We start from the raw sequence: 27,705 nt of genomic DNA on the forward strand, positions 1-27,705 counted from the left end.
ATGAGGCTCTTGCATTCCATCCTTGGAGTCCTTGCCTTGCTGTCCATAGTTCCTCAAGGTAAGACGCAAGCCTTTCATTACAAAGACATGAAAATATAAATGAAGGAGAATACAAAATCTCCTAAGAGTTAGACAGGTGCAGATTGTACCACACAATGTGAGAGAGGAGTGCATTGGCCCTCACAGGAATGGAGGGTTGGATGGATGTGAAGGGCAGATTCATAAGGTGGTTCCTTTCAGTGATTTCACTTGTTTGTGAACTCTAACTTGAGGACTGTCATTTGATCCAAAGATGGTGAGAGGATGTTCACAGAACAGAGGAAATTGGGGGAATCAAAACAGTGGAAAGTGAGTAGTAATTAGAATGGCCAAGGGTGAAGGGGAGGCTGCCCCGTCATACTCTGTGGGTTGCAGAACTCTGATCACAGATGAAGGTAAAGGCCTCAGTGGAAATTGCTTTGTGTATGATGGGAATTAAGATCCCATCTTAACAATTATCCAAATTACCACTTATACAGGGGATATTTATTGAATAATCAATCTAACCTTCCCAAGTTAATTTTTAAATCCACTAATACTACATAATAAAAATATATTAATTATTGGATTTACAACTGGGATTTACATTATTATCTATTGACTTATCTATCTTTTCTGAGGCACACATTGCCTTAGAGCACATTTTAATAGCTAACAATTCAAGATTTCCCTCATTGTTCTTGTTTATTTGTATTTGTATTTTTCATGATATACAACACACTCTTTTGAAGTCTACAATTTCAGTGGTTTTCTACGTATTCATAAAGTTGTACAACCATCACCACTAGTTCTAGAACATTTCACCACCCCAAAAAGGAACTCCATGTTCACTAGCAGCCATTACCCATCCTCCCCTCTCCTCAGACCCTGGAAGCTGCTAATCTATTTTCTGTCTCTATTAGTTTACCTGGTTTGATGTAGTCATACAATATGTGACCCTTAGAGTCTTTTTCTTTCCCTTAGCACGTTTTTCAGAGTTCTTCCAAGTTGTAGCATGCATCAATGCCTTATATCTTTCAAGTGATGAATGGAAGTCTATTGCATGGATCCACTACCTTTTATTCATCTATTCATCAGTTACTGGACATTTGGGTTGCATCTGCTTTGGAGCTATGATGAATGATGCTGCTGTGCACACTTACATCCAAATTTCTGTGTGGATATATTTTCACATCTCTAGGGTACACAACTTGGGGTAGAATTACTGTGCTATACAATAACTATGTTTAACTTTCAGAGAAGTTATCAAACAATTTTCCACAGTTGCATGCTTCATTTTACAATCCCACCAGCTATGCATAAAAAGCCAATTTCTCCACATCTTCACCAACATTTGCTATTGTCCATCTTTTTTATTATCATTATCTTCGTTGCTGTAGCAATATCTCATTGTAGTTTTAATTTGCATTTAATTTGCAATTTAATGATGTTTATCATCCTTTTTTTATGAAATTTATTGTCAAATTGGTTTCCACACAACACCCAGTGCTCATCCCAAAAGGTACCCTCCTCAATGCCCATCACCCACTTTCCCCTCCCTCCCACCCACCATCAACCCTCAGTTTATTCTGTTTTATCTTTTCATGTTTTATTGGCCATTTATATATCTTCTCTGTAAAAGCTTCTATTCAAATCCTTTACTCATTTTTTAATTAGGTTGTCTTTTATTGTTGTGTTACCAGTTCTTTATATATTCTGGACACTAAACGTTTATCACATATAGGTTTGCAACTCTTCTCTCCCATTCTGTGGGGTTTTTTTTTAAATATTTTACTGGAAATGCTTGCTGTGCCAGTGGGTTTCCAGGTTCCATCTACAAACAACTCAAATTCAATTGGCTTAAACAATAAAGAAAATATATTATTACTCACAAGAAACCTGAAGGTCAGACAATTCTGAAATTGGCTAATGCAGCAGATCATCTATACCATCATGTGTTTGAAGAGTGTCAGATTTATCCTTAACTAGCTTTTCCCATGGCCTCAAGATAGCTGCCACTGTTCTAGAGATCATATCCGGACCCACCACATTACACTAGAGTAAAAGGAAAGCATTTCTTCCCATACCAACAAGGAACACTTTCTCTCCAGTTCCCCAGAAATGGGTTACATACCCACCCCCAAACTAATTGCTGGCAGAGAAATAGAGAACACTATCATTGGCTTACACTTAATACAGATTTATGCCTAGGATATCTAGAAAAATGGTAGACAACCAAACATTAGGACTCTGGCCACAAGAACATATATTAGGATTATGGCACCTAAGCACATATATGGATACACTATTGTTTAGTTTTGTCACCTTGCTTTAAAATTGATATAAATGAAAGTATGTATGTACATTTTGTATCTGGCTTACTTTACTCCATATGACATGTATGAAATTCAACTCTGTTGCTGTATATGACACATTCCTATATAGTGTTCAGAGTAATATGCCACAATTTATTCATTTTACCATTGATGAACATTTAGATTGTTTCCAGGATTTGACTGCTATAAATACTATCACTGCTATGAATTCTTGATAAACGATTGTTTTTTTTTATCCCATAGGCCCCATTTTATTTTAGTTTTTAAACAGAAGCCCCACAATGAGCACGGGACTATGCATACAATTAACATTAGTTGTCTAAGAACTTTATTTTTTTTAATATGAAATTTATTGTCAAATTGGTTTCCAGACAACACCCAGTGCTCATCCCTACAGGTGCCCTCCTCAATGCCCATCACCCACTTTCCCCTCCCTCCCACCCCCCATCAACCCTCAGTTTATTCTCAGGTTTTAAGAGTCTCTTATGGTTTGTCTCCTTCCCTCTCTGTAACTTTTCTTTTCCCCTTCCCCTCCCCCATGATCTTCTGTTAAGTTTCTCAGGATCCACATAAGAGTGTACAACCAATCCCTCAGAAATACAAGCAATTAGCAGGGAATAGTATGAAAAATTATATGCCAACAAACTGGACAACCTGGAAGAAATGGACAGATTCCTAAGCACCCACACACTTCCAAAACTCAAACAGGAAGAAATAGAAAATTTGAACAGACCCATAACTAGTGAAGAAATTGAATCAGCCATCAAAAATCTCCCAACAAATAAGAGTCCAGGGCCAGATGGATTCCCTGGGGAATTCTGCCAGGCATTGAAAGCAGAGATAACACCTATCCTTCTCAAGCTGTTCCAAAAAATAGGAAGGGAAAGAAAACCTCCAGACTCATCCTATGAAGCCAGCATTACGCTGATCCCTAAATGATTCTTGTTGTATATGTGAACACCTATTTATCAGGTATATAACTAGGAATCAAAGTTTTGTCATAGAACATGTATATCTTCAACTTTAGCAAATAATGCCAAAGAGTTTCCCAAGTAGTTGAGCAAATTCACACTATGTTCAGCAGCAAAGAACAACGCTGATTGCTCCACATCCCCAGTAAGTTTATATGATCAAGGTGTTAAGTTATAACCATTCAAGTATATGCATGGTAGTAACAGAGTCTACTTTACATTTAAATTTCTATATTAGTAATAAGATTGAAGACAGTTTCATTTGGTTTTTGGCCATTTTAATATCAATTCTCAAAGTACCTTTCAAGTATTTTGTTCATTATTCATTGAGCTATTTGATATTTTCTCAGTGATCTGTAGGGTTGCACTATAAATTCTGGATGCAAATGCTTTATTATGTGCTTTGTAAATATCTTCTGCTCTATGGCTTGCCTTTTTACCCCCTTTAAGATGTTATTGTATAAAAAGGAATTTTCAATATTAATGTAAGTTCAATTCATCAGACTTCATTTTACCTTGGGCTTTTTGTGTTCCTTTTTCACCTAAAGGCCATAAAGATATTCTCTGAATATCCTCTTCAAAATGCTTTTCTTTATCTTCCAAAAGGTTTATTATTCGCCTGTCAAATTTAGATTGTAAATCTCCACCTCGTATTGATTTTCATGAAATTGGGGTCAAATTTGTTCTTAAATTTGTTACCATATATGTAGCTAATTGACCCAAAAATTTTTCTGGAGAAAACTTTTTTCTCAATGACTTACAGTGCCCTTTTGTCATAAATCTAGTATATATTCTAGGCTACCTACTCTGTTCCATTTGTCTTTTTTGGTACAAATAATATACTATTCTAATTAATGACAATATATAATGTCTTCATATATGGTAGAGAAAGATATCTACATTTTTTTCAATGAGTGTCTTGAATATTCTTGCCCCTTTGAATGTCCACATAAATTTAAGAATAAGGTATTCAAGTACACATACATATTCAGTGAGAATTTTCATGAAGATTGCAGTGAATCTAGAGGTCAATTTCAGGAAGGCGGACATCTTTGCAAAATTAAATCTTTCTGCAGCTTTGTAATATTTTGAAATCAGGAAATGGAATGCCTCCAGCTTTGTTTTTGTCTCCCAAAGTTGCTTTGGCTATGCAAAGTCTTTTGTGGTTCCATATGAGCTTATAAAGGAATACTATAAAAAATTATATGCCAACAAATTAGACAACCTAGAAGAAATTGATAAATTCCTAACATACAATCTTTAATAAAGTAGCAGAAAGACAAATAAAAAAATCAACCTCATTTACAATTCCACAAAAAAGTATAAAATACCTAGGAATAAACTTAAACCAAGGAGGTGAAAGATCTGTACTCTGAAAACTATAAAACATTGATGAAACAAATTGAAGCTGATATAAACAAATGGAAAGATAGACCATGCTCATGGATTGGGAGAATTAATATTGTTAAAATTTCCATATCACCTAAAGCAATCCACAGATTCGGTGCAATCCTTATCAAAATATCAACAGCATTTTTCACAGAACTAGAAAAACTAGTTCTAAAACTTCTACAGAACCACCAAAAATCCCAAATAGCCAAAACAATCTTGAGAAACAAAACTATAAAGTTTGAAATATCACAATGCCAGATTTCAAGATATATTATAAAGCTGCAGTAATCAAAACAGTATGGCACTGGTACAAAAATAGACACATAGATCAAGAGAACATAATAGAGAGCTCAGAAAGAAACCCACAGTTACATTGTCAATTAATTTATGACAAAAGAGACATGGATACACAACAGAGAAAAGACAGTCTCTTAAATAAATGCTGCTGGGGAAACTGGACAACTACACACAAAAGAATGAAACTACCACTGTCTAACACCATACACAAAAATAAACGCATAGATTAAGGACTAAATGTGAGACCTGAAACCATAAAAATCCTAGAAGAGAACACAGGCAGCAATTTCTTTGACACCAGCCATAGCAATATTTTTCTAGGTGTGTCTCCTAAAGCAAGGGAAGCAAAAGTAAAAATAAACTATTGGGATTATATCAAAATAAAAAGGGTTTGCACACTGAGGGAAATCATCAACAAAATAAAAAGGCAACCTACTGGGGGCACCTGAGTGGCTCCGTCAGTTGAGCGTCTGACTTTAGCTCAAGTCATGATCTTATGGTTCATGAGTTCAAGCCCCACATTAGGCTTGCTGCAGTCAACACAGAGCCTACTTTGGATCCTCTCTCCCCTAATCGCTAACCCCCCCGACTTGCGCTCTCTCAAAAATAAATAAACATTTAAAAAAAGGTAACCTACTGAAAAGGAGAAGATATTTGCAAATGATGTATCTGATAAGGGGGTAATATGCAAAATATATAAAGAACTTACACAACTCAATGCCACAAAACCCACAAATAATCTAGTTAAAAATTAGACCAGAATAGACATTTTTCCAAAGAAGACACACAAATGGCCAACAGACACATGAAAAAGATGCTCAAGAGCATGAATCATCAGGGAAATGAAAATCAAAACCACAATGAGATATCACCTTATACCTGTCAGAAAGCCTAAACTAAAAAGATAAGAAATAACAAGTGTTGGCAAGGATAGGGAGAAAAAGAAACCCTCATAACACTGTTGTTGGAAATGTAAATTGGTACAGCCACTTTGAAAAACAATATGTTTTAATTCTATTTAAAAATAGAATGCTTATATGATCTAGTAATTTCACTACTGGGTATTTACCCAAGGAAAATGAAAACCCTAATTTGAAAAGATATATGAACCTTATGTTTATTGCAACATTAGTTATAATAGCCAAAATATGGAAGCAACCTAAGGGCCCATCAACAGATGAATGGACAAAGAAGATATGAGATATATATAAATACACACAAACACACACACACACACACGAAATTTTCACAGCTATTAAAAAAAAAAAAGACGAGATCTTGCTATTTGTAACAACATGGATGGACCTATAGATTATTATGCCAAGTGAAATAAGTCAGACTGAGAAAGACAAATACCATATGATTTCTTTCATATGTAGAATCTAAAAAAATAAAGCAAATGAGTAAACAAAAAGTAGAATCAGTTCTGTAAATACAGAGAACAAACTGATGGTTTCCAGAGAGAAGGGGAATGGTAGGGGGAGGGGTGATGGACAAAATGGGTGAAGGGAAGTGGGAGATACAGGTTTCCAATTATGGAAAGAGTAAGTCACGTTAATAAAAGTCACAGCATAGATAATATAGCCAAAGATATTGTAACTGCATTGTATGGTGACAAATGGTAGCTATGCCTGTGGCAAGCATAGCACAATGTATAGAGATGTTGCATCACTGTTCATACACCTGGAACAAATGTAAACTATCCTTAAAATGATTTTTTAAAAAAGAAAACAGAAATACTTCAAGTAAACAAGCTCACTCTATATCCAAGAACTAAAAAGAAAAGCAAACTAAGGCCAAAGTCAGCTGAAGGAAGGAAATAAAAAAGACTAAAGTGGAAAGAAATAAAATAGACACCAGAAAAAAAATAGAAAATATCAGTGAAATGAGTTGTTTTTCTGAAAATATAAAATGTACAAAACTTTATCTAGACTACCTAAGGAGTAAAAAAGGGTTTCAAATAAATAAAATAAAAAATGAAAGAGCAAACATTGGAACTGATACCACAGAAATCATTGGATCATAATTGTATCATTGATCATTCACTATGAATGATTATATGCCAAAAAGTTGGATAACCTAGAAAAAATGGATAAATTTCTAGAAACATACAACCGACAAAAACTGAATCAGGAAGAAATAGAAAACCTGAACAGACCAATAATAAATAAAAAATTGAATCAGTGATCAAAAACCTTCCACACAAAGAACCCTAGGAACAAATGGTTTCATTGGTGAGTTATACCAAATATTTAAAGAAAACTTAACATCAATTCTTCTCAACTGACCAAAAAATTGAAGAGGAGGGAACACTCCCAAGCTCATTTCATCTGGCCAGATTTACCCTGACACCAAAGCCAGGTAAAAACACTACAAAAAAGTAATAAAACCACAGTCTAGCATTCCTGATGAATATAGATGCAAAAACTCTCTACAAAATATTAGCAAACTAAATTCAACAACACATTAAAAGTATGCTACACCATGATCAACTGGGATTTATTCCTAAAATACAAATATGGTTCAACATATCCAAATCAATACATATAATACACTAAATTAATACAATGAAAGACAAAAATCATATGATATTCTCAATAGATGCAGAAAAATCATCCAACAAAGTACATCTATTAATGATAAAAACCCTCAACAAATTTTGTATAGAAGGACAATAATATGGACCACATATGACAAACACACAGCTAATATTATACTCAACTATAAAAGGTTGAAAGCTTTTCCTCTAAGATCAGGAATAAGACAAGAGTTTCCACTCTCACTATTCTTATTTGACATAGTTCTGAAAATCCTAACTAAAATAATTAGGCAAGACTAAGAAATGAAATGCATCCAAATTGAAATGGTTAAGTAAAATTGTCATTATTTGCAGGTGATATAACCATAGAGCAAATCCTTACTCAGCCAAAACCTTTTGGAATTAATCAACAAATTCAGTAAAGATTCAAGATATAAAATCAACATACAGGGGTGCCTGGGTGGCTCAGTTGTTTGAGCGTCCAACTCTTGATTTTGGCACAGATCATGATCCCAGGTTGTGGGATTGAGCCTCACATTGAGCTCCATGCTCAGCATGGAGCCTGCTTGAGATTCTTTCTCTCTCCCTCTGCCCCTCTCCCCCACTCTCTCTCTCTAAAATTAAAAAAAAAATCAAAATACACAAAACAGTTGCTTTTCTATACACAACAACTAAATATCAGCAGAAGAAATAAAGAAAATTATCTCATTCACAATATCTCTAAAAAATGTAGGTTTAGTTCAAAATGGTGGCAAAGGAAGATCCTGAATTTACTCCATCTCAAAGATACAACAAATATACAACCATATATGGAATAATTTCCTCTGAAAAAAACTAGGAAACTCGTTGAACAGAGCATCCACAACAAAGGACAAAAAGGACAGCATTGAGATGGGTAGGAAAGGCAGGACATCATCTGGCCAAGTAAGCCCCACCCTGGGTGTGGTGATCCACAATTGGGAGATCTCAAAAATATGGAATTTTTTCCTGAGAAGTAAGGGATGTGTGCTCCACATCAGGGACTACAACCCTTAGATTTTTCACAAGCCCCCTAAATACTAGTCTTTGAAAAACCAATGTGAAATATGTCCAGGAAAACCATTGAACCCATTCTTATAGGGTTTATGGCAGACTTGCTCACCCTGGGAGCCAAGGCAAAAATAACAACATGAAAAGAGCCTAGACCATATGTGAAGAAAATCTACTTATTAATTTTAAATTGCCTGCCAGAACTTTCCCAGAGATGGAGACACTAGTGGATGCCATATTTGTGACCTCATTCTAACTTGCTAAAGTTGGCACTGGCATGTGACATTTTGAAACTATCCTTCTAACTTTCAGGAGACAGTGTGCATAACCAGCTGAGAACCCTACCAATCCTTGTAATACAAATACATAGCTGGGTCAGGCAATGGTTCAGCCCACCTCCATGTCCCAACACAGCCATGTGTCACAGTCAGGCTGACACCAACCCTACCCAATCCCACAGTGCAACTATGGGTCGCAGCCCCACCCACCCTTCTACCACATACACACTCCACAACAGCAGACAGGTGTGTGCAGCCCACATAGGAGAAAACCTTTGAGCACGCCAACTCTAATAGTCAGAGGACATTGCATTCCTGGGCTCCAAGTGACATCTCCTAAAAAAGGCTGCTCCTTCAGGACTAGGAAAGGTACTTAATCTGACCAATAAATAGAAACAAACAGAGCCAGGGAAAATGAGGAGACAGAGAAATACGTTCCAAATGATAGAACAAGATAAAACATCAAAAAAAAGCATTAATAAAACAGAAATAAGAAATCTACCTGGTAAAGAGTTCAAAGTAATGATAATAATGATGTGCAGTGGACTCAGGAGAAGAATGGATAAACACAGTAAGATCCTCAACAAAGAGATAAAAAATATAACAAAGTTCCAAACAGAAGTCATAGAGATGAAGAATACAATAACTGAACTAAAAAATATAGTAGGGGTTCAACAACAGACTGGGTGAAGCTGAAAATCATATCAGAGAGCTAGAAGACAAGCAATAGAACTCATCCAGACAGAGCAGCAAAAATAAAAATAATAATAATAATAATAATAATAATAACAATAATAATAAAGATAACTTAAGGGACCTTTGGGACATCAAATGTAATAACTTTTGCATTACAAAGAACCAGATAGGAAAAAGAAAGGGCCAGAAAACTTATTTGAAGAAAGAATGGCCGCAAACTTCCGTAATCTGAGGAACAAAACAAACATACAGATTCCCAGGAAATTACACATATGATGAACCCAAAGAGACCCAAACCAAGACACATTATAATTAAAATGATAAAAGTTAAAGATAGAAAGAAAGAATCTTAAAAGTAGCAACAACTTATTACATACAGAGGAAACCTCATAAGGCTATAAGCAGACTTTTCAGCAGAAACTTTGTAAGCCAGAAGAGAGTGGCACAACATATTAAAAGTGCTGGAAGAAAAAAGTTCCAGCCAAGAGTTCTCTACATGGAAAGATTTTAATTCAGAACTGGAAGAGAGATAAAGAATTTCAAATACAAGCAAAAACTAAAGGAGTCCATCATCACTAAATCAGACTTATAAGAAATGTTGAAAGGTCTTAAGTGGAAAGAAAAAGTCCATAATGAGAAGAAAATTATGAATGGAAAAAAAATTCCCCGGTAAAAGCAAATATATACTAAAGTCAGTAAACCAACCATTTATAAAGCCAGTATGAATATTAAAAGACAAAACTAGTAATCAATAATATCGACAATAATTACTTAAGGGACACCCAAAATAAAAGATGTCAAATGTAACATCATATACACAAAATATAGAATGGGGAGTAAAAATGTAGTTCTTTTAGAATATATTTGAACTTAAGTAATCATCCACTTTAAATAGACCTCTATATACATAAGATGCTTTGTATGAACCTCGTAGTAATCACAAACCAAAAACCTATAATAGATCCAAAAAAATAAAGGAAATCAAGTATAACACTAAAAAAGTCATCAATTCACAAGGAAAAAGAGCAGGAGAAAAAGAAGGGAAAAGAGAACTACAAAACAACCAGAAAGCAATTAATAAAATGACAGTAAATACATTTAAGTATAATAATTACTTAAAATGTAAATGGATTAAATGCTCCAATCAAAAGACATAAGAGGTCTACATTGATTTAAAAAAAAAAAAAGATTCATCTCCATGCTGCCTAAAAGAGACTCCCTCCAGGCTGAAAGACACATACAGACTAACAGGAAACGATGAAAAAACTTTCTATAGCAGACTTCCCTGGTCCAGCCAGTGAACAGAATTTTCATTCCAACATTTGAGCATATTTAAAGCTAATTATTGGAAAATTGATTTTCCTTACTATAAATATTTGCCAGAATCTGCCATTACAGAAAGAATTTAAACAGTTTATTAACCTTCAGCAAACCATCATCTTTAAGATGTATGCTTGGAATTTATTCCTCTTAGTTCTTTCATTTATACCCCCTTTCCAGGACAGTAAGAATTTTTTTATTCACTGTATACTCCAGTTTCTATAAACATGACAAGCATATAAGCTCTGTGCTCTCATTATTTGTGAAACAGGTGAATCATTATCATATACTTGCTAAAATCCTAAACTTTTAATTCTTTTACATATAGTAGATAGAAATACATTAAAATATATTCTATAAATTCATTGCAACAGCTCATATAAATTTCAGCAATCAGTCCACTGTAAAAGTGCATATGTAAATTATATTTCTTGGGTTTCTGAAGAGTTCTTTAAAAACAATATTAGACTTGGGACTCCTGGGTGACTCAGTTGGTTAAGTGTCCGACTTCAGCTCAGGTCATGATTGCACGGTTTGTGGGATGGAGCCCCACATCAGGTTCCAGCTCAAGAGCCTACTTGTGCGTTTCCCTATCCCTCTCTCTCTGCTCCTTCCCTGCTCATGCTCGCTCTCTCTCTAACTCTTTCTCTCTCAAAATAAATAAATAAAAAATTTTTTTACTAAAATAAAACTGTTTGGGAAACTTTCTTCTGGTTTCTGGTTTAGCATGTAAGGAGCTTAGAACCATAACTGCCATTTTCACAGAAAGAGAAGAGCGGAATGAATTGAAAGCCAACAACTCTTTCTTTCGTCTCTCAGAGAACTGAAGTCACAGAGCAAACCACAGCCCCCATAATTAGAGAGATAAAAAAGTGGATACAGAGAATTAAAACGTACAAGAACAGAAGCTCATGTGCATTTTCCATGAGAACAAGTACCAGGGTAATTGACAAATTTCAGGAAACTCAATATAAATTCGAGAATTAAAACCTAGAAATTAAGAAAAAAAGTCTTAGGGGTGCTTTCGCACTACTATGAATTTTACTTCCTGGAGTGCTAACAGGTTTTTACAATGATTATTAGGAAGAAAATCCTTTCATAGGTCCAGCAGAAAGAGATGAGAGTAGTCATTTTGAAATATACCCAGATCAATCTGTTCTTAACAAAGCCTGCCCTCAAAAGAAACTATATCACCAGAACCTAACCAACTGAGGTTTTACCAGGGCCAGAGTGACCAGGTGAAAGTGAAATACCCAACTCTAGCCTGATCTAAGTTTCCACATGGGGGAAGGAAAATGCCCAACTCCAGTCTCCTCTAGACTCTTGTCTCACCTAAGGGTGGGAGAGGGGAGTACTGAGAAACAATTTGTGAGGGTCATAGCCCTTCAAGGGGCACAGTATCACTAACAACTGATATCTAATCATAGGACTATAAAATGATTTCTCTGCCCCCCACACCAACATATTACAAAAGGGGAATACAACTGGAAGAACTGCGTGTCTCAGACCTTATTCAAGAAGTCATTTTGAGGTAAATCCAAAGGCATTTGGGAATATAAAAGCAAAGAAATCAGAAGAAATTTTCACTTCTAATAGCTACTATTAAAGTGAAAAGTAAAAACAGCTTAACCCCTAGCAAAAGAAACAGAAAATCTCACACTAAAGATTTATTTATCTCAATTCCTTTAGCCCATTACATCATGCTCAGTTTTCAGTACAAATTTATAAGATAGTTTGTACCCTTTGACCAACATTTCCCCATTTTCCCTACCCCTTAGCCCCTAGTAATCACCACTGTATTCTCTGCTTCTATGAAATCAGCTTTTTTTAGATTCCACATAGAAATGATAACATATATTATTTGCCTTTCTCTGTCTGATTTATGAAACAAAAAATATCTATGACAAACAAACTTGAGGGAATGTGTTACTAGTAGAAATGCCTTACAAAAAAATGTTAAAAGAAATTTTTCACTTATACTGAACAGTAAAAAACCAAAAGCTTTTCCTCTAAGATAAGGAACAAGGCAAGGATGCTCACTCCTGCCATTTCTATTCAATATAGTACTAGGAATCTTTACCAGAGCAATTAGGCAAATAAAAGAAATAAATGGTATCCAAATTTTAAAAAATTATCCTCATGCACAAATGAAATGATATTGTATGTAGAAAACCCCAAGACACCACCTACAACTCTTAGAAGTAACAAAAGAACTGAATAAGTTATAAAACACAAAATCAACACACAAAAACTGTTGCATTTCTATACACAAACAACACTATTCAAAAAAGGAACTATGAAACCAATCCCATTTATAATAACTTCAAAAGAATAAAATGCTTAAGAATACAAATTAACCAAGGAGATGAAAGATTTGTACACTGAAGACTACAAAACATCGATGAAAAATTAAAGAAGACACAAATAAATGGAAGAATATCCCATGTTTGTGGGTTGAAAGAATATTGTTAAAATATTCATACCACCCAAAGCAATCTACAGATTCAATAAAGTCCTTATAAAAATCCCAATGTCATTTTTTACAGAAAGAGAAAAACAACACTAAAATACTGTTTAAAGAAATACAACAAAGATTAAAAATTTTAAAATAGAAGAAAATGAAAGAACGAAAAGAAGGAAGGAAGAAAGGAAGGAAGAAAAAAACTTTAAAAGTCAGATGAAACCACAAAAGTCTGTGAATAGCCGAAGCAATTTTGAGCAAGAAGAACAAAGCTGGAGGTGCTCTTCCTGATTTCAAAATATATTACAAAACTACAATAATTTTTTAAAATGATACTGGCATAAAAAGACCTGTAGACCAATGGAAGAGAATACAGGACCCATAAATAAGTCCATGCAGATAGAGTGAACTGGTATTTCACAAAACTTCTAAGACTACATAGTGGAGAAAGGATAGTCTCCTCAACAAATGGTGTTAGGAAAACCAGAAAGCCACATGCAAAACAGTATGTATATAGAGAGAAAAATCTATTCAAAATAGATTAAAGATTCAAACATGAGACCTGAAACTATAAAATTCATAGAAGAAGACAGAGGAAGAGCTTTATGACATTGGTCTTCTTGGCAATGATATCTTGGATATGCACCAAAGCACAAGCAACAAAAGCAAACTTAGACACTTAAGACTGCATCAAACTAAAAAGCTCACAGCAAAAGGAACAATCAAGAGACTGAGAGGACAGCCTGAAGAATAGGAGAAAATATTTGTAAATCATATACTCAATAAAGGGTTAATATTCAAAATATATAAGAAACTCACGCAACTCAATAGCCAAAAATAATAATAAACCAATTTAAAATCAGGCAAAAGATCTGAATAGATATTTTTCCAAAGAAGATATACAAATAACCAGGAGGAATACAAAAAAGGTGTTCTCTATCACTAATTATAAGAGAAATGCATATCAAAACCACAATGAGGGGCGCCTGGGGTGCTCAGATGTTAAGCATCTTACTCTTCATTTCAACTCAGATCATGATCTCACAGTTTTGACATCGAGCCCCAAGTTGGGCTCCACACTGGGTATGAAACCTGCTTAAGATTGTCCCTTTCCCTCTCTCCCTGCTCCTCCCTGCATGCATGCACGTGTGCACATGTGCACGGGCACTCTCTCTCTGTCTCTCAAAAATAAATAAATAAATAAATAAATAAATAAATAAATAAATAAAATGTTAATTAAAAAACAAAACAACAGTGAGATATCACCCCACACTTGCTACAATGTCTGTTATCAAAAACAAAAACAAAAAAAGACTGAAAATACATCTAGTAAAGGGAACCTTTGTATGTTTTAGGTATGCATGTAAATTGGTGCAGCCATTATGAAACCCAATATGAAGTCTTCTCAAAAAATTAAAATTAGAACTACCATATGATCTAGTATGTCCACTTCTGAGCATATATCCAAAGGAAATAATATCAGGATGTTGAAGAGATATCTGTACCCCCAGGTTTACTGCAACATTTTTCACACTAGCCAAGATATGAAAACAACATAAGTGTCTGTCAGTCAGTTGATGAACAAAGGAAGAAATTGTGGTGTGTACATTTATAAAGGAATATTTATTTTTGAGAAACAGAGAGACAGACAGACAGAGTGAGAGCAGGGAGGGATAGAGAGAGACAGAGACACAGAATCCAAAGCAGGCTCCAGGCTCGGAGCTGTCAGCATGGAGCCCAACACGGGGCTTGAACTCAACAACTGTGTGACCATGACTTGAGCCAAGGTCAGATGCTTAACCAACTGAGCCACCCAGTGCCCCTATATATAAAGGAATATTATTCAGCCTTATGAGTATTAAGTGGGGCACTTGTTTTAATGAGCACTAGGTGTTATATGCAAGTGACAAATGACTAAATTCTACTCCAGAAATCAATATTGCACTATATGTTAACTAACTAGAATTAAATAAAAATTTGAAGAAAAAAAAGGAACCTATTCCATTTGCAACAATATGGACAAACCTGAAGAACAGAATGCTAAGTCAAGTGAGCGAGACATACAAACACCAATACTGTGTGATCTCATTTACCTGTGGACTATAAAAAAGTTGAACTCAAGGAAGTAGATAGGATAATGGTGGTTGCCAGGGTGAGGAGAGCGAGGGGAATGGACATATTTTGGCCAAAGGGTACAAAGTTTCAGTTATAAAACTAACAAGTTCTAGAGACTTAATGTAGAGCATCGTGACCATAGTTAACAGTAATGTACCATATACTTGAAATTTGCTGAGAGTAGATCCCAAGTGATCTTCCCCCATCTCCCCCCCAAAAAAAGAAGGTAACTATGTGAGATGGTGAGTAGGTTGATTATCTTGTGGTGGTAATCAATTCACAACGTATATTGTATCCAAACATTGCACTATACATTTTAAATTATACCATTTTTCTTGATCATTCCTCAATAAAGGTAAAACACACACACAAGAAGAAAATGTGATACATACAGAAAATGAATCATTATTTTGAGAAGGAAATTTTGCCATTTGTGACAACATGGATGAACATTATGCTAAGTGAAATAAGCCAGACACAGAAAGACAAATACTGCATGATCTCACTTATATATGGAATCTAAAAAAGTCACCCTAATAGTAACAGAGAATAGAATCATTCTTATAGAATAGAATCATTGTTTAGAACAATATAGAACATTATAGAACAATAGAATCATTGTTACCTGGGGCTGGTGCAGAAAACAGGAAGTTGTTGGCTAAAGGGTACAAAGTTTCATTACACAAGATAAATAACTTCTGAAGTTCCACTATACACAGAGTACTATAACTAACAATACTATATCATATACTTACAAGAGGCTAAGAGGATAGATCTTACACTAAGTATTCTTACAATAATGACAATAACAACAACAACAACAACAACAACAGTAATAATAATGGAGATGGGAAGAAATTTTGGTAGTTGATAGCTAGGTCTATGGCCTTAATGATGATGATGGTTTTACAGGTATAGACCTGCCCCCAAACATATCAAGTTGCATATATCAAATATGTATAGCTTTTCATATATCAGTCATAGCATAATAAAGTGGTTAAAAAACAAAAATAGATTAAAGAAAGTGTCTCTTTATTTTAAAAAAGTGTCTATCAAAATATTACAACAATGAAAGACATTATATAATTACAGTATCTCCAGTATGCAACCCCCATTGTATTAATGACTGTAGCCATTGTGCATCAATAGCTGCTATTATCTCCAAAAGAGAGACAACTAGACATTATGCGCCTTCCTGACCAAACACCTACACACAACACCAACTACAGTACAGCTAGCTCCGGGAATCAACCAGTCTCTGAACCTAGCTGGCAATCTGCCGAAATATGAAGGACACAAGAACATGTTGAATTCTCCAAAAGTATGCAATCAAAAAAGTATAAACTGTGGGAAACATGGCAGCTTAAATATCTCAAGTTCTTTAACATAAAATTGTAAAGAAAGGATTTGGAAAGACATGGAGATTTAAAGGGAATACCAAAAATTATAAGAAAAAACCTAAACTTTAGTGTCTAGGCATGAAATCCAGGTAACAAAACTATCTTCCAAAACAGGGATGAGATTCACGAATAACTAGAGAAAGTCTTCTGATTCATTAGAGTTAGTTCTAAATGTTATCAGACAACATAACGTCAAGCAATCTTTTGATCATAATTTCTATTTTTGAAATACTGGTTCATAAAAAATCACGGTATTATCCACTGGCAGGATAGTAGTAAATTAGATTGGAATCTACATCTACAAAAGACACTTCTGAATGTCATTGTTTCAGATTTTTAATACTGCCTTAAAAAGGCCTGTTACTCTTCAACTATCTCAGTATACTTTGAAATATAAAATAATTATAATTGAAACAGTTATTGTAAATCTAGGTAGATAATTCCTAAGGCAGTATTTGTTTAGTCAGAACATATTTTCATTTCAAATATATGACTAAAACTTCTCACAAAGTCAGAACACAACTCATAGTTTGAACAGAAACTTCAGTGTTTAAATCTTAACATTCAGTAAAATAAACACTACACATTAGGTTGCTCTGGAAGATAAATCACTCATTTAAGTAAATGGGATATCATTCCTAACTTGTGTTAAAAGTGAAGAATTCCTTTTTTATGTGAAGGCTTGACCAAAACCAATTAGTCCTATTACGGTACAAATCAAACTCTACTTACACAACACATTTATTAGAGATTTGGATACAGATATAACTACAGTTGGAAACTAGATGCTCCTTAGCTTGGGGGCAGTGAAAGAAAAAGGCATACTATGGATCAGGCCCCCATTTTTGTTACTTTATTAATAACAATGCTTACTTTATTTAATTAAGAATGTCTCTTCCACTGGAAATACTCTTCTAATTTAATAATGCTAGACAGTGGGGAAAAAAGATGGGCCCACTTTTTAAAAAATTCATACTTTATAAAGTTATGTAACCATATTGATTAGGTATAGAATGACTCTTCATTTTATGCTCTGAAGACAACCAATTTTTTTTTATGTATTGACTTGTCAATTTATCTTTCACAAGTGATTAAGAAAGATAAACAAATCTTCTGACTTTACAAATAAGAATATGTGAATAAGAATATATATATTCTGAGAAGTTATGTCCCATGATCTGACTTATACTTCTGATTTATAATGTAACTAAATTTTTAATAAACTGCATTAATTTTACATTTTAAACTTAAATCATCCTTGCTATATACTGTTCTCATTCACTTTACTTTCAATTTTTACATTTCTATAAATACTCAAAAAACAAAACTCCTCAATTTAAAACCAACTTACATTGGAGTTCTGAGGTTAGAGTATAATTTTTAAGGTATTTTGTTAAAATGTAAAAACCCTGAAATTACAAACAAAAAATTTGTAATTTTACAATATATATCTAATTTTTTTTAATTCTGAATTGTTTTTATACAAGTAATCAAGTGTTATTTTTTTCAAATTAAACTCCTTTATAGGCTAGAAGAAGGTGTGTGGTTTTGCCCATTAAAAACCAATATAAATATCATTTTTTTTATGCTGGCACTTCAACTATTTCAAAGTAGTCATTTGGTAGAATCACATAGCCTCTCTCTGATATGTCGTCCTTCTCCTTCTGGAAGTGAACAACCTCCTTTAATTTTTCAAGTTGTCATTTTTGTCTTCTGCATCAGTGCTGTGTGGTCTTAAGCTTCTTTCGGAGTTTTTCAACCTGTTGTTCTAGCTGATGAATCCTTTTTCTCTGGTGCATTGTATCCTCCACAGTATAGTTGTGGTCACATAAAACCGAGAGATTATCAGGGGTCTGAAAGGGAGGCATTAGTAATCCAATAGCAGCATCAACCTGGGAAATGGGAGGTGTTAAAGGAGGCAGGGGAAGCTGTTCTTGTGGCTCCAGAAGATCTTCCTTCTTGTCATGTGGCTCAGTACAGAGAAATATCATGGGCACTGCATTCTCTTTCAGCAACTTGTTGTTGCACTCCCTCTTAAAGCAGTCTGGAGTAAAGTGTTCTGAACAAATACTGCTATACTTGGTGGGTTTAAAGTTTTTTCTTCTGATAGCTGCCTCCCATTTTTTACAAATACTGGGTCTTGAATCAGGAAACTTGTGGAAAGAAACAGGCTTATCCTTATATCGGATCTTGCAGCCGTAGGTGGAATAGGACTGCACCATCCTTCCAGTTTTCAGTCACTTCACTTCTGCTGCTCCAGCAGGCAGAAGCTATCAGTGTTGTCGCACTGGGCTTTGACACCCTCGCTTCTTGTGTAGCTTTGGTCACCAGATACAGTGATGATAACCTCTCTCCGGTGACTAATGTGCCCATTTTGTTGTTTGCATTAGCAGAAGAACCACAGCCATCGCCCATCTCCAAGATGGTGGAGGCAGCTTCACCCTCATCTCTCTTTTCTTTTCTTATCTTTCCCGTTCTTCTTTAATCCACCAAGCTTCTTTCAACAACCAGACCAAACCACTCCTGGGATGTATCAGCTTTTATTTGATTTTTTGGTATTGTTTTAAATTTTTTAATTTTTATTGGTTTTACTCTTTAATTCCTTTTCTTCCTTCAAAGTGATGAAACAAAAGAATTTACCCCAAGAGAAAGAACAGGAAGAAATGACAGCCAGGGACTTAATCAACACAGATACAAGAAAGATGTCTGAACCAGAATTTAGAATCACTATAATTAGAATACTAGCTGGGGTTGAAAATAGATTAGAATCCCTTTCTACAGAGATAAAAGATGTAAAAGCTAGTCAGGATGAAGTAAAAAATGCTATAGCTGAGCTGCAATCTCAAATTTATGCCACGGTGGCCAGGATGGATGAAGCAGAGCAGTGAATCATAGATGTAGAGGACAAATTTATGCAGAATAATGAAGCAGAAAAAACTATTGAAACTTAGGCAAAAGAGCATTATATAAGAATTAGAGAGCTCAGTTGCTCATTTAAAAGGAATAACATCAGAATCATAGGTGTCCCAGAAGATGAAGAGAGAGAAAAAGAGGTAGAAGGGTTGTATGAGCAAATCATAGTGGAAAACTTTCCTAACCTGGAGAAAGACCCAGACATCAAAATCCGAGAAGCACAGAGAACTCCCCTTAGATTCAACAAAAACCAACAATCAACAAGGCATATCATAGTCAAATTCACAAAACACTCAGGCAAGGAATGAATCATGAAAGCAGCAAGGGAAAAAAAAAAGTCCTTAACCTACAAGGGAAGACAGATCAGGTAAATAGTAGACCTATATACAGAAACTTGGCAGTCCAGAAAGGAGTGGCAGAATATATTCAATGTGCTGAATTGGAAAAATATGCAGCCAGGAATTCTTCATCCAGCAAGGCTGTCATTCAAAATAGAAGGAGAGGGGCGCCTGGGTGGCTCAGTCGGTTGAGTGTCCGACTTTGGCTCAGGTCATGATCTCACGGTCCATGAGTTCGAGCCCCAGGTCAGGCTCTGTGCTGACAGCTCAGAGCCTGGAGCCTGTTTCAGATTCTGTGTCTCCCTCTCTCTCTGAACCTCCCCCATTCATGCTCTCTCTCTCTCTGTCTCAAAAATCAATAAAGGTTAAAAAACAAATTTAAAAAAACAAAACAAAACAAAACAAAATAGAAAGAGAGATAAAAAGTATCCCAGACAAACAAAAATTAAAGGAGGTCATGACCACTAAACCAGCTTTGAAAGAAATTTTAAGGGGGACTCTCTGAGGGGAGAAAAGATGAAAAAAAAAGACCAAAAGCAACAAAGACTAGAAAGGACCAGAGAACACCACCAGAAACTCCAACTCTACAGGCAACACAATGGCAATAAATTCATATCTTTCAGTACTCACTCTAAAAGTCAATGGACTAAACACTCCAATCAAAAGACATAGGGTAACAGAATGGATAAGAAAACAAGATCCATCTGTATGCTGTTTACAAGAGACCCATTTTATATCTAAAGACACCTTCAGATTGAAAGTAAGGGGATGGAGAACCATCTATCATGCTAATGGTAATCAAAGGAAAGCCAGAGTAGCCATACTTCTATCAGACAATCCAGATTTTAAAATAAAGACTCTAACAAGAGATGAAGAAGGGCATTATATTAATTATATTATAATTAATTATATCATAATTAATTATATCATAATTAAGGGGCCTATCCACCAAGAAGATGTAATAATTGTAAACATTTATGCTCCGAATGTGTAGCACCGAAACATATAAATCAATTAATCACAAACATAAAGAAACTCATTGATAATAATACCGTAATAGTAGGGGACTTCAACACCTCACTTACAACAATGGACAGATCATCTAACCAGAAAATCAACAAGGAAACAATGGTTTTGAATGACACACTGGACCGGATGGACTTAAAGATATATTCAGAACATTTCATCCTAAAGCAGCAGAATATACATTCTTCCCCAGTGCTCATGGAACACTCTCCAGAATAGGTTCCATAGTAGGACACAAGTCAACCTTCAAAAAATACAAAAATATGGAAATCATACTGTGCATATTTTCAGACCACAACGCTATGAAACTCGAAATCAGCTATAAGAAAAAATTTGGAAAGATAACAAATACTTGGAGACTAAAGAACATTCTACTAATGAATGAATGGGCTAATAAGAAGTTAAAGAGGAAACTAAAAAGTACATGGAAGCCAATGAAAATTATAACACCACAGCCCCAAACCTCTGGGACACAGCTAAGGTGGTCATAAGAGGGAAGTATATACCAATCCAGGACTTCCTAAAAAAGGAAGAAAGGTCTCAGATACACAATCTAACCTTACACCTTAAAGAGCTGGAAAAAGAACCGCAAATAAAACCCAAGCCCAGCAGAAGACAGGAAACTATAAAGACTAGAGCAGAAATCAATGCTATCAAAACCAAAAACAAAAAACAAAAAAAAAACAGTAGAACAGATCAATGAAACCAGAAGCTTATTCTTTGAAAGAATTAACAAAATTGATAAACTCCTAGCCAGTTTATCAAAAAGTAAAAGGAAACTACCCAAATACATAAAATCAAGAATGAAAGAGGAGAGATCACAACCAACCCAGCACAAATGCAAATAATAAGAGAATATTGTAAGTAATTATATGCCAATAAAATGGGCAATCTGGAATAAATGGACAAATTCCTGGAAACATATAAACTACCAAAACTGAAATAGGAAGAAATAGAAAATTTGAACAGACCCATATCCAGTAAAAAAAATGGAAATAGTAATAAGAAATCTCCCCCAAAAACAAGAGTCTAGGGCCAGATGGCTTTCCAGGGGAATTCTACCGAACATTTAAAGAAGAGTTAACACCTAACCTTTTGACTCTGTTCCAAAAAATAGAAATGGAAAGAAAACTTCCAAACTCATTATGAAGCCAGTACTACCTTGATTCCAAAATGAAACACAGACCCCACTAAAAAGGAGAACTACAGACCAATTTTCCTGATGAACATGGATGCAGAAATCCTCAAGACACTAGCCAACCAGATCCAACAATACATTAAAAGAATTATTCACCACGACCAAGTGGGATTTATACCTGGGATGCAGGGCTGGTTCCATATCCGTGAAACAATCAATGTGATACATCACATCAATAAAAGAAAGGACAGGAACCATATGATCCTCTCAAAAGCTGAAGAGGAAGTATTTGACAAAATACAGCATCCTTTCTTGATAAAAACCCTCAAGAAAGTAGGGATAGAAGGATCATACCTCAAATCATAAAAGCCATATATGAAAGATCCATCGCTAATATCATCTTCAATGGGGAAAAACTGAGAACTTTCCTACTAAGGTCAGGAACAAGACAGGGATGTCCACTCTCACTACTGTTATTCAACATAGTATTGGAAATCTTAGCTTCAGCAATCAGACAACACAAAGGAATAAAAGGCATCCAAATCGGCCAGGAGGAAGTCAAACTTTCACTCTTTGCAGATAACATGATACTCTACATGAAAAAAATTCCACCAAAATACTGCTAGAACTGATCCACGAATTCAGAAAGTCACAAGATATAAAACCAATGCACAAAAATGGTTGCATTCCCATACACCAATAATGAAGCAGCAGAAGGAGAAAGCAAGGAATCAACCCCATTTACAATTGCACCAAAAACCATAAAATATCTAGGAATAAACCTAACCAAAGAGATGAAAAATGAAAAACTCAAGCAACAACAGATGTTGGTGAGGATGCAGAGAAACTATATACTGAAACTATAGAAAGCGTATGAAAGAAATTGAAGAAGACACAAAGAAATGGAAAAACATTCCATGCTCCTGGATTGGAAGAACAAATATCGTTAAAATGTCGATACTACCCAAAGCAATCTACATATTCAATGCAATCCCTGTCAAAACAACACCAGCATTATTCACAGAGCTAGAAAAATCCTAAAATTGGGATGGAACCATAAAAGACCCCAAATAGTCAAAGCAATCCTGAAAAAGAAAACCAAAGCTGGAGACATCACAATCCCAGACGTCAATACATATTACAAAGCTCTAATCATCAAGAAAGTATGGTATTGGCACAAAAATAGACACTCAGATCAGTGGAACAGAATAGAGAACCCAGAAATGGACCCAGAAACATGTGGCCAACTAATCTTTGACAAAGCAGGAAAGACTATCCAATGGAATAAAGACAGTCTCTTCAGCAATGGTGCTGGGAAAATTGGACAGCGACATGCAGAATAATAAACCTGGACCACTTTCTTACACCATGCACAAAAATAAACTCAAAATGGATGAAATACTTAAACATAAGACAGGAAGTCATCAAAATCCTAGAGAAGAGGGGCAGCTGGGTGGCTCAGTTGGTTAAGCACCAACTTCGGCTCACGTCATGATCACACATTTTGTGAGTTCAAGCCCCCGTGACAGCTCAAAGCCTGGAACCTGCTTTGGATCCTGTGTCACCCTCTGTCTCTGCTCCTCCCCCACTCATTCTCTCTCTCTCTCTCTCTCTCTCTCTCTCTCTCTCTCTCTCTTTCAGAAATAAAATAAACATTAAAAAAAAATTTTTTTTAATCCTAGAGGCAAAAGCAGGCAAAAACCTCTTTAACCTCAGCCACAGCAACTTTTTACTCAACATGTCTCCAGAGGAAAGGGAAACAAAAGCAAAAATGAATTATTGGGACGTTATCAAAATAAAAACCTTCTTCACAGCAAAGGAAACAATCAGCAAAACTAAAAGGCAACCGACAGAATGGGAGAAGATATTTGCAAATGACACAGCAGATGGGTTAGTATCCAAAATCTATAAAGAACTTCTCAAACTCAACACCAAAAAAATAATCTGGTGAAGAAATGGGCAAAAGACATGAATAGACACTTTTCCAAAGAAGACATCCAGATGGCAAACAAATACATGGAAAAATGCTCAACATCACCCATAATCAGGAAAATACAAATTAAAACCACGAGATACCACCTTACTCCAGTCAGAATGGCTAAAATGAAAAACTCAAGCAACAACAGATGTTGGTGAGGATGCAGAGAAAGAGGATCTCTTTTGCACTGCTGGTGGGAGTCACTCTGGAAAACAGTATGGAGGTTCCTCAAAAAATTAAAAATAGAACTACCCTATGACCCAGCAATTGCACTACTAGGTATTTATCCAAGGGATACAGGTGTGATGTTTTGAAGGGGCACATGCACCACAATGTTTATAGCAGCACTATCGACAATAGCCAAAGTATGGAAAGAGCCCAATTGTTCATTGACAGATGAATGGGTAAAGAATATGTAGTATATACATACTATGGAGTATTACTTGGCAATTGGAAAGAATGAAATCTTGCCATTTGCTACTATATGGATGGAACTAGAGGGTATTATCCTAAGCAAAATTAGACAGAGAAAGACAAATATCATATGACTTCACTCCTATGAGGAGTGTTTTAAGATACAAAACATGAACATAAGGGAAGGGAAGCAAAAATAACACAAAAACAGGGAGGGAAGGGCACGTGGGTGGCTCAGTCGGTTCAGTGTCCAACTTCGGCTCAGGTCATGGTCTCACAGTTCATGAGTTAGAGCCCCACATTGGGCTCTGTGCTGACAGCTCAGAGCCTGGAGCCTGTTTTGGATTCTGTGTCTCCCTCTCTCTCTGCCCCTCTCCCACTCATTTTGTCTCTCTCTCTCAAAAATAAATAGAAACATTAAAAAAAAAAACAGGGAGGGAGACAAAACATAGGAGACTCTTAAATACAGAGAACAAACAGAAGGTTGTTGGAGGGGTTGTGAGAGGGAAGATGGACTAAATGGGTGAGGGGCATTAAGGAATCTACTCTTGAAATCATTGTTGCACTATATGCTAACTTGGATGTGAGTTTGAAAATTAAAAAAAAAACTAAAAAAATAATAATAATAAAATTTTTAAAAATTAAATTAAAAAATAAAAGTAAAGAAATGATCTCTATAAAACTTAGATTTCTTGGAGGGCAAAAGATAGAAGGAAATGCCTATGTGACATAGAAAGAGAGAGAGAAGTGGGGGTAAGAACTGGAAACCAAAGTGAGAAATTATGACTTACAGGAATTTGTGTAATCTTAGAAACTTCCTCAGTAAAGGAGATATGGCTTTGAGCCTAAATATACTGGACAGTTAGAACCAAGATTCAACTTCCTTATTGTCAGTTGATGATTTCTTTTTATTTCACCAAGAAAGTAAAAGCACCAAGAGATAACTTCTGCATTTTCCCACCACCATATGTCTTCCCCTAATTTTACCTTCCTCTGCCTTCTCTTCATTTTCTGGTTTAAAGTTAGCCCTCCACGAGGTGTCATGGTTGCCTCGAGAGACTAGTAGGAGTTTGCACCTGTGGTGGAGAGAGTCCCAAGCCCACATCCAGGAGGCTGCGTCTTGGGAGGAGATGACTTCTCCGATTCCTCAGTGAAGGCTGCATCTGGGAGTGGTATGGCTCAGAAAACCTGGGAATGGGCCAATAACATGCAGGAAGCATGTTGTTCATGATATCGATGAAATCTAGAAATGCAAGAAACAGCAGCAAGAAATTCTGATGGCGAAGCCCTGGACTAATGATCGCCATTGCTTTAAGTACTGCAAAATCTCAGCATTGGCCCCCTGCCAGATCAGGAAGCAACTGATCTGAAGTGATGGCCTAATGCTAGGAAAGGTGGATGGTGAAACCATGATCATTATAGACAGTTTTGCTTTGCACTGAAACCCGAGTAAATAAGTGCTCAGGCTGCATATGAGTACATGGCTGCATATATAGAAAATGCCAAACAGGTTGGCCTCCTTGGAAATGCAATTGGCTGGCATCATAGCCAACCTGGCTGTGGCTGCTGGCTTTCTGGGATTGATGTTAGTAATCAAACACTGAATCAGCAGTTCCAGGAACCATTCCTAGCAGTAGTAATTGACCCAACAAGAAAAATATCTGCAGAGAAAGTGAATCTTGGAGCCTTTGGAACACACCCAAAGGGCTACAAACATGCAAACAATATTATGCCTTACAAGTGTCATATTTCAAATCCTCCTTGGATCGCAAATTGTTTGAGCTTTTGCAGAATAAATACTGTGTGAATATGATGAGTTCCTCTAGCTTTCTTCCGAATGCAAACTATACCACTGGTCAGGTCTTTAATTTGTCTGAAAAATTAGAACAGTCAGAAGCAAGCCCAGCTGGGATGAGGGAGTTTCATGCTGGGTTTGGAAACACATGACAGAAAGAAGACAAACATGCCAAGGCTAAAGTGACAGATGTAGTAAAACTACCATAGAAGCTACCCATGGATTGATGTCTCAGGTTATTGAGGATAAACTGTTTCACCGAATTAACATCTCTTAAACAATCACTAAGTAGTACTTTTGACTGAAAGTCAGTGTGAGAAAAATACTCAAGGAACACTTTAAAGCCAGTTACCAAAATTCTGATTTTAACTAGAAGGTGCTCTGAAGTATTCCGATTATAACATCCTGTAATAAAACTCTTTAAAATGAAAAATAATGTAACTAGATTTCATCCCCACTCACTTGTTAAAGACTTCACTGCTGAAATGGAACATTGTTTCTTGCATCATGAATCCCCACCACTAAACAAACTACCCATTTTACACAGAAATATGCTGTCATATTCTCAGGAAAAACTCTCCTCTTTAGCTCACTGCCCCATTTATCTACCCTATAGAAGAAATCCTCATTTATTGTTATTCACTATCTCTACTTTTCTCTTCTGCCTTCTTTTTGTTGTTGTTATTTTTTTCTGAGCAAGTTCTTTACTGATGTTGTTTTAATTTATTATAAAACACTTCAGACATTAAAATATACAAATAAAAGTATAACTTTTTTTTCTCTTTTCAAAGCCAGGACCTCATTTTTTAAAGACATATGTTCCTCAAAACGCTATCACTGCAGAATGAAGTGCAATCCTGATGAACATGCAATTAAATACTGTGCTGACTGGACCATCTGCTGCAAACCAAAGAGAATTCAATTTAGGGAAAAAAAGTGGTGAAAAGTCTATCTCCACCTTCTTCAGATTCTGGGAAAAGAAACTAAAAATGTTTAAAACTCTTTTCTATATAAGAATAATTAATATGATGGATAAAGGAAATTCATGATAATTATATGTTTAAATGACAAGGTTAAAGTAAATATGAATTTTATAAAGGCTTACACTCTATTTTCATGTGTGTGCTTTTACATTAATTTCTTTAATTTATATCCACACCCATGTTGTTGTTTCACCTAGAGTACTATATCCCAGCCCCACAATTTACTGTCTGACCTTGAGCAAGTTCTTTACTCTCTCTATATATCAGT

General features: G+C 35.5%; 2 protein-coding genes and 1 pseudogene across 2 annotated transcripts; 2 read left to right on the forward strand and 1 right to left on the reverse strand.

Annotated features, from left to right (window-relative positions):
* Window positions 1-27,397, forward strand: LOC125923229 (beta-defensin 131B-like). Its single transcript, XM_049631360.1, has 2 exons — window positions 1-58; window positions 27,246-27,397. Exons 1-2 carry the CDS (start codon window positions 1-3, stop codon window positions 27,395-27,397), a joined length of 210 nt encoding a protein of 69 aa, XP_049487317.1.
* On the reverse strand, window positions 18,424-19,074 carry LOC125923228 (THAP domain-containing protein 1-like). The gene is given in 1 exon segment (XM_049631359.1): window positions 18,424-19,074. A coding segment is annotated over 1 exon segment (639 nt). The 3' UTR covers window positions 18,424-18,435.
* LOC125923538 (COP9 signalosome complex subunit 5-like) lies at window positions 25,493-26,731 on the forward strand (annotated as a pseudogene).
* Window positions 27,398-27,705: the final 308 nt, after the last annotated feature.

This window comes from Panthera uncia, chromosome B1, assembly GCF_023721935.1.
Source record: "Panthera uncia isolate 11264 chromosome B1, Puncia_PCG_1.0, whole genome shotgun sequence".
NCBI lineage: Eukaryota > Metazoa > Chordata > Mammalia > Carnivora > Felidae > Panthera > Panthera uncia.